The sequence below is a fragment of the Heterocephalus glaber genome, unplaced genomic scaffold (genome assembly GCF_053883595.1).
Source record: "Heterocephalus glaber isolate CG9 unplaced genomic scaffold, H.glaber_assembly_v1.0 deba00001190, whole genome shotgun sequence".
Taxonomy (NCBI): domain Eukaryota; kingdom Metazoa; phylum Chordata; class Mammalia; order Rodentia; family Bathyergidae; genus Heterocephalus; species Heterocephalus glaber.
The window spans coordinates 276,326-288,724 of NW_028258211.1; the positions used below are offsets into that span (position 1 = coordinate 276,326).

At 43.3% G+C, this 12,399-nt stretch overlaps 1 protein-coding gene across 4 annotated transcripts in view; it reads right to left on the reverse strand.

Annotated features, from left to right (window-relative positions):
• The window catches only part of Hibch (3-hydroxyisobutyryl-CoA hydrolase), a 64,960-nt gene extending 56,165 nt beyond the window's left edge, over positions 1–8,795 (reverse strand). For all 4 annotated transcript variants that reach the window (XR_015451113.1, XR_002390593.2, XM_087210709.1 and 1 more), the window contains exons 1-2: positions 8,642–8,795; positions 1,751–1,793 (exon numbers count right to left, since the gene is read on the reverse strand). Coding sequence is in view for 2 of the 4 variants with exons in the window: in XM_087210709.1 (XP_087066835.1) it covers positions 1,751–1,793; positions 8,642–8,676 (78 nt within the window). In the remaining 2 variants the exon portion in view is untranslated. The remainder of the gene's footprint in view (positions 1–1,750; positions 1,794–8,641) is intronic.
• Between the last annotated feature and the right edge of the window lie 3,604 nt (positions 8,796–12,399).

Below are 12,399 nucleotides of genomic sequence, written 5' to 3' on the forward strand. Positions count from 1 at the left end.
CAAAGCACAATCCTGATGTCATTCCATTCAAAAATGTTAAGTCCCCATTCAGTTTAAAAACATCTAAGTTACTAGACATGGGCTTCAGCTCTCTCTACAATCTGATTATATGGAAGAAATGAGCTTTTCCACATTAAGAGTTTAAAATACATTACAGAGGAGGGAAAAAAAGAGCTTTCCATGAATATTTTTGTAGTACTACTGTTATAGGAGATGAAATAGGACCTCCAAATGATATAAGGAAAATATTGTAACTCCCAACCTGTTAGATGTCTGACATGTCGAGTTCATGTTCTCTAAAACTGAAGAATGGATTCTAGGAACAATGGAGGTTAACAGTAGGGGATATTTATTGAGAGGATAGCTCCTGAGAGGCAGGAGAGGTCCCCAGTGGGTAACCAGGGATCCTGCTTTACAGCGAAGTTTTCCAGAGCAAAACCCACATGGGTACAACGTGGGTCACAGCAATGATTAACCAATAAGGTTACAAGTACAGTCATTTAGGTAACAGCGATCCAACAGGGCAGCAAGTTGTGTAACAAGAGCACATGGAAAGGACAAAGAACTTCTCAGGAAGGTGATGGATCTGGGGGTCTTGGTCACCCACTGAGGTGACTGATGGCGACGTAGACTTTACCAGAGGAAGAGTTATCACTTATCCCTTGGGGAAGTGTGCAGGCCTGGTCCTTTAGTCATTATCTTGAGGCCCAGCCTCTAACTGATGTCTCTGGCCACAGTTGTGTGTTTTTACCTTTTTTCTAGACTCTCTTGTAGGCTCAGCCCTGTCTGACTGCCTATTACATTTTTATCTAACTTAGCTGTCCATGTCCAAATCAGCCTGGTGAGCCACACTATTTTAGACATGTTGGAACAGGGTGACACTGCAGTCCAGATCAGGTGGGGACTGTGGTGACATGGGCCAGAAGGCACTTGAGGGAAGGAGACAAACTGGACTCTCTTGAAGTCCTGAGGGCTAAGTGGTTCTGGGTTTGCTCTGACAGGAGCCTGAGGGAGAGAAAGACACACACGAGGCCTCGCTAGCAGGATCCGCTGACTGCCTGGCTACAGGAGCTGACTGGCCCCTGCAGAAGTGCAGAGCCTTAGCCTCCCTCTGGAGTTCTGTTCCCTACTTTCATATTGGAAGGGGCACCAGGAATGTCATACACTATTTTCACAAATGAGCCCCGTCTCAAAGTCACTAGTACTCAGCCTGAGCTTAAACTTGTGATCCTCCTTACCCCTGTGTCCCAGAGTGAGGGGATTTCACATGTGCACCGCCATGCCTAGCTAACTTGTTATGTTTATGTGCAAGGTACTTGTCAAGATCTACAAGGGATATAAAATTGAATAAAAATTATTTCTTTCTTGCAATCTGATAAACTAAAGCTATTTAAGCTTTGTGGTTACCATTAGCACAATTACTAACATAAAATTATGTATATATCACACAATATGCTAACCTTCTCATAGAGCAATACAAGGCAGATACATCTTCCTCATTTTATATACATAAGAATAAGTAGTGAGCCTATTATTTAAACCTGGGCATTAAGACTTCCCCATGCTTTTCACCATAATCCCATGCCACCCTCTCCAAGACTTGGTGCCAGGGCTTCACACCACAAAATGAGAGCAATGATGGACCAGGGTCAAGGAAACCTGCCTTCCCAGTGTTTCTCCCTTTCCTAACAAAGGCATTTAAAAGTACACATAAAACTAATAAGGTCAGCAAAACAAAGTTCAAACTTACCAAATGTTGCAGAATAATGTTGGTTCTTTTGAATGAACTAAATCTGAAACAAATGCAGAATACAGTGAACACAGTGATTTGGGTGATTATGTCTCAGCTCACAAATACTGTATTCTCCTTTTGCTTAAATCTTTTAAAAGTTACTAGAATAAAAAAACTAAAGACCTAATCGCATTCATTATTGATAGGTACAACAATGAAACAACACAGCCATCTTAAAAGAGTTTGCAGTTTCTTACAAAACCCAACACAATCCAGCAATCCCACTCCTAGACTTTAACAAATAAATTAAAAAGTTACATCAAAAAAATCTGCACATGGGCCGGGGATTTAGCTCAGTGGTTCTGCCGCCTGCCTCCCAAGTACAAGGACCTGCGTTAGATCCCCGGTACCAAAAAAAAAAAACCTGCACATGAATTTTATGTTTGCTTCATTCATAACTGCCAAAATGTAGAAGTAATCAAGATGTCCCTCAATGGGTAAAGGACAAACCAACCTTGGTATATCCACTGGACAGCTGTAAAAAGAAGTGAGTTGTCAGACCACAAAAAGACACTTCAGGGAAAACTTCAGTGCCACTGCTAAGCACAGAAGTCAACGGAAAAGACCACTCCGCACACAACATGCTGGGAAAGGCAAAACTAGGAGCCAACAAAGACTGGTAGAGTGGCCAGAGGTTTGGGAGGAAAGTATGAATCTGTGGTAGAGATGAAGATGGCGCAGAGTAGTAAAGCTAATCTATATGACACTGTTATCACGTATGCGGCATTATACATTTGTCAAAAGTTTTCTGCTCAAATTTTTAGCTCAACTTTTCTGTATACTTAAAAATGCTCTAAAAATTTTTCAATGAATTTTTAAAGTTAGGTAAGGATGTGATAAAACCAGCATTTTTAGACATGCTGTGAGATGTATGAGGTGGCACTGCCTTTCCAGTAAGCAGTATGGAAATATACATCCACAACCTTTAAAATTTTGTGCCCTTTCACAAGTGAATTAGAAACACTACCTGGCTACTTGGCATTTTGCCATCCACTCATATTCCAAGGCTGAGGCCACTAGACATCATTTAAAATGAAATACTAATTTATATTACATGGGTATCTATCATCAGTTGCCTCTCAGTTCTTGAGGTATATTTTTTATTCATCCCATGCATTAGCATGCTTACAAGACAAGAATATCATTAGATAGATGAACACTTAAAGGCTTCCAGTTTGTACAGGGAGAAATCAGTAAGAATTAGGCTGTGGTAGCCAAAAACCACAGTTAGCTAAAAGACCATGATAAAATACAATTATTTAAATAAGTCATGGTTAATAACAAATGAAACAAAACTAGTCTAACAGATTTGCCATCAACAGTTATGTGCAAAAGCGCTGTATATGCTGTCTTACACACCACTGCATTTCCTAGAACTAAAGATTGCACATATAATTTTAAAACTCAGTTGATTTTTCACTCTCTTGAGGAGTACAAAGTGTGAAAGCAGGCAGTCCTTACAGCTTTGCTTACAACCAGCTAAAAATGCTTCAAATATTATCCTAACCTACTGTTCTCTACATTCCACTGCTCTAACTGTACTGTTTTCTGATTTGTATTTAGGTCTTGAGACAGTAATTTTTTGAACAAAAATAAATCTAGAATAAAAAATAAGTAAAATAAAAATTTGAAAATTCCCCATGTATCTGCAAAGTTTGACTTATAAAGATGTTCATAACAATTATTTACATGAAGGAGAAACTGGAAAAAAGTAAACAGAGCTATATACATAATTATATAGTTACATGGCCACTGATTCTTATTTTGAAATATTTAAAAGCTCATGGTGGGCCAAGGATTTAGCTCACTGGTTCAGTGGTTCCAGTGCCTGCCTCGCAAGCACAAGGTCCCGAGTTCGATCCCCGGTACCAAAAAAAAAAAACTCAGGGAAAGGTTATAACAAAATTACAAAAAGAAAGCAAGCTATGAAACAAAACATTTCTAATGCTGTTGTTTTTGCTAAACTAGGAATGCACAGCAGTAACAGCCATCAGCACGGCAGCAGGTAGGGGGAGCTGGCAAGGCGCTGGAAGAAAGAGGTGGTGTTGAAGACCATGCAGATGCCTGACACAGGCCCACAACACGTGTAAATGCCCAAGACACCATCAGCTTCACAGCAGCAAATAAATTCCCATTAAACCAACCAAAAACCATACCGGGGAAGGATAGTGACAGGAAGGGCTGAGCCAGCCTCTAAGATGCTGGCGTTATCTTGCTTCCTGCATCAAATGCCAGTAAATCCGGATGTTTGGTTTGCAAAAATTCATCAAATTGTATCTTTATGCCACAGAACTTTTTGAAAGTTCACAGAAAGATACAGCTCTTACCCTTGGGAAACTAACTGTAGTGACAATGCATATAAAAACACTGTTGCCAGAAATATACTGGGATGCTTGTTTCTTGTTTTAAAAGCTATATTTAAGACAGAGAGAGAGAAATCACAGCTGCAGTCAGTAGCCACAGCAGCCTGATAAGGCTTGTGTGTACCCAAAGACACACACACTGTATGAATAATGGCCAGTCTGTTCATTTCAAGGACACTTTGACATTATCTGAGGAGCAACAGTCTAGCCAAGGGTTAAAAAAAGGCAGTATGACCGTTATTACCACTTGTAGCCACACTTTAGATGACCGACTATACAGAAATATTTGTAATCCAGTTGGGGATTTAGCTCAGTGGTTTCGCCACCTGCTGCACAAGCTCAAGAACCTGAGTTCGATCCCCAGTACCAAAAAAAAAAAAAAAAGAAATATTTGTAATCCAGACAGGCACAGTGGTACACTCATGTAATCTGAACACTCTGGCAGGCTGAAGCAGGAGGAACCCAATTTCAAGCCCAGTCTGGGCAATTCAGCAACTTAGGGAGACCTTGTCACAAAAAATTTAAAAAGGATGAGGATGTACCTCAATGTGAAGGCCCTGGGTTCAATCCCTAATATAGCAAACAAATAATAATCCTCTGATTTCAGAATCATTACTTTTAATTATATTCAAACTGAGTAGCACAACAATAAAGGTTGTAATCACCTACTTAAATCAGTCACACTTCACATTCCTGCACCAGGATACATTGAATCCACCTTACCACAAATGAAATATCCCTCTAGGCAAGAATAAACAAAACTTAAGAAATTAGAGCATGAAAATTCTAAGCATGAGCACACTAGAATGGACGGGCAGGTTGGGGAGAAAGTCACACTTAGATACTGGAATAGTGAGTGACTGTAACCTGCTGGCTCCTAATTTCTTTCATTGATAGACGTTATCTATAAGTCTGATACTTTGTCATAAATCTCTCTAGTTTTAGCTGGAAGAGACAATTTGATGAACAAATTTCACTAAGAAATATAAAACTCTAGCTGAGCTCTTATAGATTCTACCTTAGTTTTTCCTAATCCATAATCATGGTCAGCTACTAGTAGAGCTGGAAACTGCCAGAAGGGGTCAGTGACTGGAGCCCCTTTTTATTATATCTACCTTTATTACTATGGCATTATTTTATACCTCTTTTGGTTATTCTTTTCTACTGGGTATTTAAGACCAAACTCCAAGCAGTCATGCAAATGGAACCAATGACAAATGTGCTAGAATTCTTTTACTAGGATTCAGCAGATTGACCTGGTAAACAGCTCATAACAGGGCCAGGGGTTTAGCTCAGTGGTTCTGCCACCGGCCTTGCAAGTGCAAGGACCCAAGTTCGATCCCTGGTACCAAAACAAAACAAAAAAACCCAGCTCATAACTGCTAAACTATACGACTTCTATGGTGGATTCTGAAGTCCCCTGGACCTTCTCTTTATGGGAGGCTATTACTAGTTCTTCCCAGTGGAAACCCTTGTTGGCTATATTCATAGCAATCCTGCTGATCTTATAATTTGGCCCATGTATTCTTAACTGTTTCTTTGGCTTTTCCAGACTCAAAGTGATACAGGTACCAAGGTGACAATCCCTGGCGCCTATCGAAGGCCTTTAGATAGACTCTGTAGAGTAACTCTAACTTCTGATCAAAACGACCTTCTTCAGCTTCAAGTACCCAGACTGGTCTTCGCCCTGTGCCCCTCACAGCAGTTAGGCGTACTTTTTCAGAGGGGATAATATTGCAGATAGGTAAGTTAATTATATATCTTGTGTGCAGTTAAGACAGGGCCAGCCCAGGAGGAGCCAACATGGAGGACAGTGAAGACACAGTTACTGAAGCCCAGCACTGTAAAAGGAGAGAAACCACCACACCCATTAGGATGAATAGCAGTGATTAATATTCTAAATAGGTATCAATCCGGGGGGGGGGGGGGGGGGGAGGACCAAGGTCTTAACCCAGCCTCTCCAGGAAGTATCCCTGACCCACCCTTACTGAAAATCCTTGTATGCTTGCTACGTGACTTGCTGCCTCGATTTGATCCCCGTTTAATCACTATTACCTGGGTAACTGTACTTGTAATCTTATTGGTCGGTCATGGTTTTGTCCCACCTCGAGCCTACCTTGTAAATTTCCATCAAGTCTTATAGTTTTGTCCCACTTTGTACCCGCATCACCACATGGCATGGCTGTATAAAACATCTTTGAAAAGTGGGGTGGGCGGACAACCCAATTTCTGGTCCCCCTTCTGTCTTAGAAGCTTTCTTTCTCTCAATAAATTTTTCCTACTCTTAATAAAAAAAAGAAATATCCCTATCTCAGGCCAGGGGGTCCGCAGTTTGTCTGCGCTTAGAATCACCTAATGATAACCGGGTTTACAGGACACGGACTCCTGTAACATCGAAGACCAGTTAAATCATAAACGCTAGAGGTGGCACACAGGCAAAGGTACTTGAAGTTCTACCAAATGGCTGCAAGGTCATTAAAGCCAATATTTGATAATGAAAAAATTGATGTGACAGATACTAGCTTAGGAGTATTTTCTAATTAGGATTTTCTAGACTTTTGATATCTGAACTACACTTACCCTAACAGTAAGTTTTTTGTTCAACTTGAGTCAATTTTATCTTTTTCAAAGTTGTAGATAACAAAACAGTGAATGCTGCATGTACCTAAGTATGCTTGGGGGTAGGGAGAATGGGATTAATTGATAATCTGATTTGACTCGGAGGAAGTTAACATAACTACCAAATCTGAGGGCGCCACACTGTGCACAACTCATAGCTCACAAAATTTCTTGGACCAATTATGACCAAAAAACAAAGTACAGCTTAAGACCCTTGCCGAACTCTACACAATCAGACTGCTTTCATTTAGTCCAACTCATGCTCAACTGTTTTTAAAATCTGGTATTAACTTTAAATCTCAAAACATGCTCTTGAGAATTCAGAGTTCCCAGTTACTGTAATTCCGGAGTTCTAGTCTTTTCTTTCCAGTGGCCCCAACACTGCCACCTGGTGGAGTGGAAGAGAGCTTGCTAACTTCTCAATTCACTTCTCCAGGATTATTTCACCTCCTGGGTGATTCTTGGAGCTCCACCCACCACCGCCCACCCCCGGGACTTGTTAGAAGAGCAAACCACCTGCACTGCCAAGAAACCGTGCGGGCTGGACCTAGAAATCCGTTTAACAAATTCTCCAGGTGATTACAATGCACAACTGAGAAACTCAGATGGACATAACCAGCACCAGAGCTCGGGAAAAACCAGGTCTCTCAGACTTCAGAGAGGTGATCTGGAAACAAAGGCTGTCTGCGGGTTGAACCAACACGGGGACAAGATAAATACTGAAGAGTGAAGCAAGAACATGAGAGGTACGAGGTACTAAGAGAAGCCACAAGAGTCCAGAGTTCACAGGCACAGGCCCTTCCTCCCCTCCGAAGCACGCCGGGGCACCCTCACCCTTCTGTACTCGGGCACTGGGCCACTGCAGATGAGCTTGGCCTTTGGTCTTCCTTTTGCTTAGGGCTGGATCTGATCCAAACCCCAAGCCGGTTCCAGGCTCACCCGGTCGGTCTGCATCTTGACATACGGGATGGAATAAAACCAGGCTGTCGGTTTTTGCATGTCATTTGTTATTGTTGTTTTTTGTTTCGTGGTACTGGGGATGGAATCCTGGGCCTTTGCACTGAGCTACATTCCCAGTCCTTTTTGAGACAAGGTCTTGCTAAACTCCCCAGACGGAACTCAAACTGTGGTTCTCCTGCCTCAGCCTCCCTCAGTGCTGGGATTATAGGCAAGAGCCACCAACGTAGCTAATTTTAACGTCTTACCAGTTGTTTATCAAAAAAATTGGTAATAAGTGTATAACATCTCAGAGTCAGGTCAGCGTATACAATGTTAGACAACTGGACACTTTCCTCCCTTCTCGGAAACAGTAACTATTCCTAAAACCCCCCCCCCCCACCTTGTGGGGCGACCCCTAAAACAAACTAAGGCCTAGGAGGAAGGAGGGTTTCCCTGGCAGGGCGCCCGGCCGTAGTACTGTCAGGGACAGGGCTGGACAGGCTTCCAGGCCGCCGCCAGGTGTCCTCGGCGATCAGAGCACTGTCACACGTCCTCATGGGGCTGAAAAGGAGGCACCTGTGTTTTCGCTATGGGGGTTTTGTTTGTCCTGAGTCAGGGTCTTGCTTTGCAGCCCAGGCTGGCCTCGAACTCGTGCCGATTCTCCTGCCTCCACCTCCCGAGTGCTGGGGTTTAGACCCTGGATAAACCCAGAGAGCCAAGTCACCACGAGCGCACGTGCGACACCCAGCAGAGCTGGAGAGCGAGCTGGCAGAACAGGTCCCGGGCTGTCCCCGAACCTAGCCCGGGCCGTCGGAAAGGACAGAGTCGGGTCGCAAGGAAAGCGCAGGGCCCGGGCCGCAAGGGCGCGGGGCGCGGGCCAGAAGTCGCCACCAGCCCTTCCCACGGGCCCGGCCGCCCCCTAGCTCACCTGGACGCCAGACTCAGCACGCCCTGCGACACCATGGCGCCGCGGACCACTCTCAGCAGCTGAGGCGGCCGTCGCGACCCACGTCAGGCCCGCCCACCGCGGCACGCGCAGGCCGCCGGACACCGAGAACAAGTCCTCCCGGAGGCCAGAGCGGCCCACGCCGGCTTTTCGCCAAGCGGAGCGGAGAGGCGGGGCCAGAATGGGGGCGGGACTACATGATGGGCGGGGCCACGGGCGAGGGCGGGGCCACAGCCAAGGCCTGGAGAGAGAGTTGACAGTTGACGGAAGGAAGAAGGAGCAGTTTTAGATTAGCCGGAAAGATAGATTGCCCCCTAGAGGCTACTTTGGGAAAAAAACCATTGGCCTGACCCGGCCCACTAATTTGTTTTTAAATTTTTATCTTTATTAGAACACGTTTGCAGTACATAATGACTGATTACATTCATCGTGGAGAGTAGGTACATGTATATAACCAATTCTTTTACTTCCCTGAGGCCTGTTAATTTGATCACAGTACAGATATGAAAACATTTCTAGAACTTTAATTTTTTAAAATATAAATAATATTTTTTGAGAATCAAACAGACAAAATACACTTGGTAACAGGGAGCTATCAATGTAATTTACTACCCCGATATAGCCAAACTCTGTTCACATTTTAATTGGGGTACTTCCCATTTTATTGGGAAGTTACAAATCCCCATCTTCCTCACAGACAGACAAGAATATCTGATTAAGAGGTGATAGATGTGTCTTCACCAACTAAACTAAAAGTGACTGTTACCTGCAAAAGCATAATTACATTCAGAAAGTAGCTTATTCTTAAAGGAAGCAAAGATTTAACTAAACCGCTAGGATTTGCTATGGAGTTGTTTCCAGATCCACCCAGGTGTCTGGCAGCAAATTTTCATCACCAATTAAGTATTGATATGTTTGGTAGAAATAAGGAATTTGGCCGGGGATCTAGCTCAGTGGTTCTGCCGCCTCCCTCACAAGCACAAGGACCCGAGTTCAATCCCCAGTACCGCCCCCCCCAAAGTAAGGAATTCAATGAAGGGTTTCAGAGACCCAGAAGTTAAAGGAGTTTTTGTTTGGGAGAGTTGTTGTTGGGGGGGAGGGGTTCTTGTTTTTTATTTTTGTGTTCCAGGGGATCAAACCACAGCCTCTCACATGCTAGGCAAGCATCTTGCACCCCACAATCCTATAGGAATTACTATTGGCTCCTTGATATTCAAAGAGATACACTACCAAAACTTTGATCAAAGGGCAGAGGATTTAGCTCAGTGGTTTCACCTGCCTCACAAATGCAAGGTCCCGAGTTCGATCCCTGGTACCAAAAACAAAAACAAAAACAAAAAACCTTTGATCAAAAATTGCCTTTCTATCCTAGGCCACACATAATAAGGAAATGCCCACTGAACAGAGGGAAGTCACGACACCAGACCTGCGGTCAGTCCTGAACCAGCTGCAGTTGAACCTCATTGTGTCTCATGGTTTCCTGAGAAGAGCCCAGGGTTTCTTGTCACAGCCTGAGATTCCAGTCTTCCTCATCTGCCTAGCTTCATTGCAAACCACCTGTGTCTCATAAGCTTCCTTACTCAGAAGGGCCTCGTGCTTGGTTTTACTGTTCTGCTCTTAGTAATTTTGGAACAAGGTATCCCACATTTTCATTTTTCACTAGGCTTACAAGTTATATGACCAATCCCACCCCCAGCATCACCATCCATTTTAGAATCATTATTCCATGAAGAAACCCTGTCACTCTGAGCTGTCGCCCTCCATTCCTCCTGCTTCCTCTCCGACCCTAGGCGAGCCCTGATCTACTTCCTGTCTCCATATATTTGCTAAACATTCATAGAAGTGGAGTCATATAACGTAATCTCTGTGAGCAGCTTCTTTCCAAGATTCATTCGTGCTGAACTGTGCCTCAGTACTTCAGCACCTTTCCTTTGTCATATGAATATGTAACTTTTGCACCTTTTCATTGGCTGTTGGACGTTTTGGATTGCTCCCACTTTTTAGCTATTATGAATAGTGCTGTGCAACATCCAAAAACAAGTTTTTATGTGGACTATGTTTTTATTTCCATATACCTAGGAGCAGTGTTGTTGGGTTGTATGGTAACTGTATGATTAACCATTTCAGCAAGTGTGCTAGGGTCAGGACTTATTATATTTCATTGTATCCTTTAAATGGGTGGACTGTATATATGTAAATTATATCTGAATTAATAAAAAAATAATTTTGGTTGCTCCATATCCTCAATATTTTGTGTTATTGGGCTTTTTAATTTTAGTCGTGTGTGTGTGTGTATTGTTATTTCATTATGCCTTTAATTTTCATTTCCCTGGTGTCTATGATGTTGAGCACTTTTTGAAATGCTTATTATCTTCTTTTTAAAGTACCTGTTTGATTTCTTGTCTATTTCTAAATTGGGCTATTTGATTGTTATTTGATACTGTAATTGTCTATTGCTGTTTTAAATTGCCCCCAAATTTAGAGGTGAAAACAGTAGCCACTGATTACTTCTCAGAGATTCTGAGGCTCAGGAATCAGGGTGAAGCTGAGTCAGGTGGTTCTGGCTGAGGGCCTCTCATGGGGCTGCAGTATTGGCTGGGATTTCAGTCATCTGAATGCCCCCAGGCCAGAAGGCAGCACTTCCAAACCCCTGTGGTTGTTGGAGGCTTCAAGTCATTGCCACCAGGACCTTTTCCATAACGCTGTTCATCAAGTAGCAGCTTGCTTTCTCCACGGCAAGAGACCCTAGAGAGAACCATGGAGGCAGAAGCCGTCGTATCTTTCACAGCCCAGTCTTACAGAGGACAAACCCTCACCACCACTTATCCTGCTGGTCACACAAGCCAGCCCAGGGCAGTACGGGATGGGAAGAATACGGCCAGGTGGGTCCCCCAGGGTTGTTTGAGGCTGGCTGCCACAGTGGATTTTTTCTCCTCTCATTGCCAATCAGTTATCAAAACCACAGCAATTTTTTCTCTGAAAGACTCTCAGGTTTGCCCCACCCTCTCACCTTCCCATTGCTGCCATTTGAGTCCACTTCTGACTTGCTCCAGGTCTACCTCCCCTCTCCAACCTCAGCCATTGCTCCCTCCAACTCATCCTGCACCTTACAGACAACAAATCTTCCAGAGCTGCCACTTTCTATTGATTATTCAGCTGCTAAGTCACCTCATGACTATCCATGGCTACGTTGACACCCGACACGAGAGGCTACTGAGCTATTAAAATGTAGCTAGTATACCTGATGAATTCCTAACATTTAAATTGAAAGGCTAAAGAAGTGTTAAAGTTTTATATGTATTACATGTTAGAGTGATAATATTTTGGGTATATATTAGTAAAAATATATTAAAATAAACCACCTATTTCATGTCCCTTTTACATGTGGCTACTAGGAAACTCAGTTACACTTGTGGCCTACATTAGGTCTGTGTTAGTGCCAGTCTATAGCATTCAGTTCAAACTGACTGACTTTTGAAGAAACAGAAACAACTCAATTCACTCTATAGCTGTCCAGTCTTATTTTCTGTCCACTTGCTCTTTTTTCTGTCACACAGGTCTCTCCTGGGTGTCTTGAGCACAAAACATTGCTTTCCCCCCTCTGTTTTCTTTTTTTGTTTGTTTTTGTGGGTACCGGGTATTGAACTCGGGTCTGCTGTACTTGTGAGGCAGGAGCCGGAACCACTGAGCTAAATCCACAGCTGCATTCTCCTTCTATGTTTTAGCTCTTGTATTTCCCA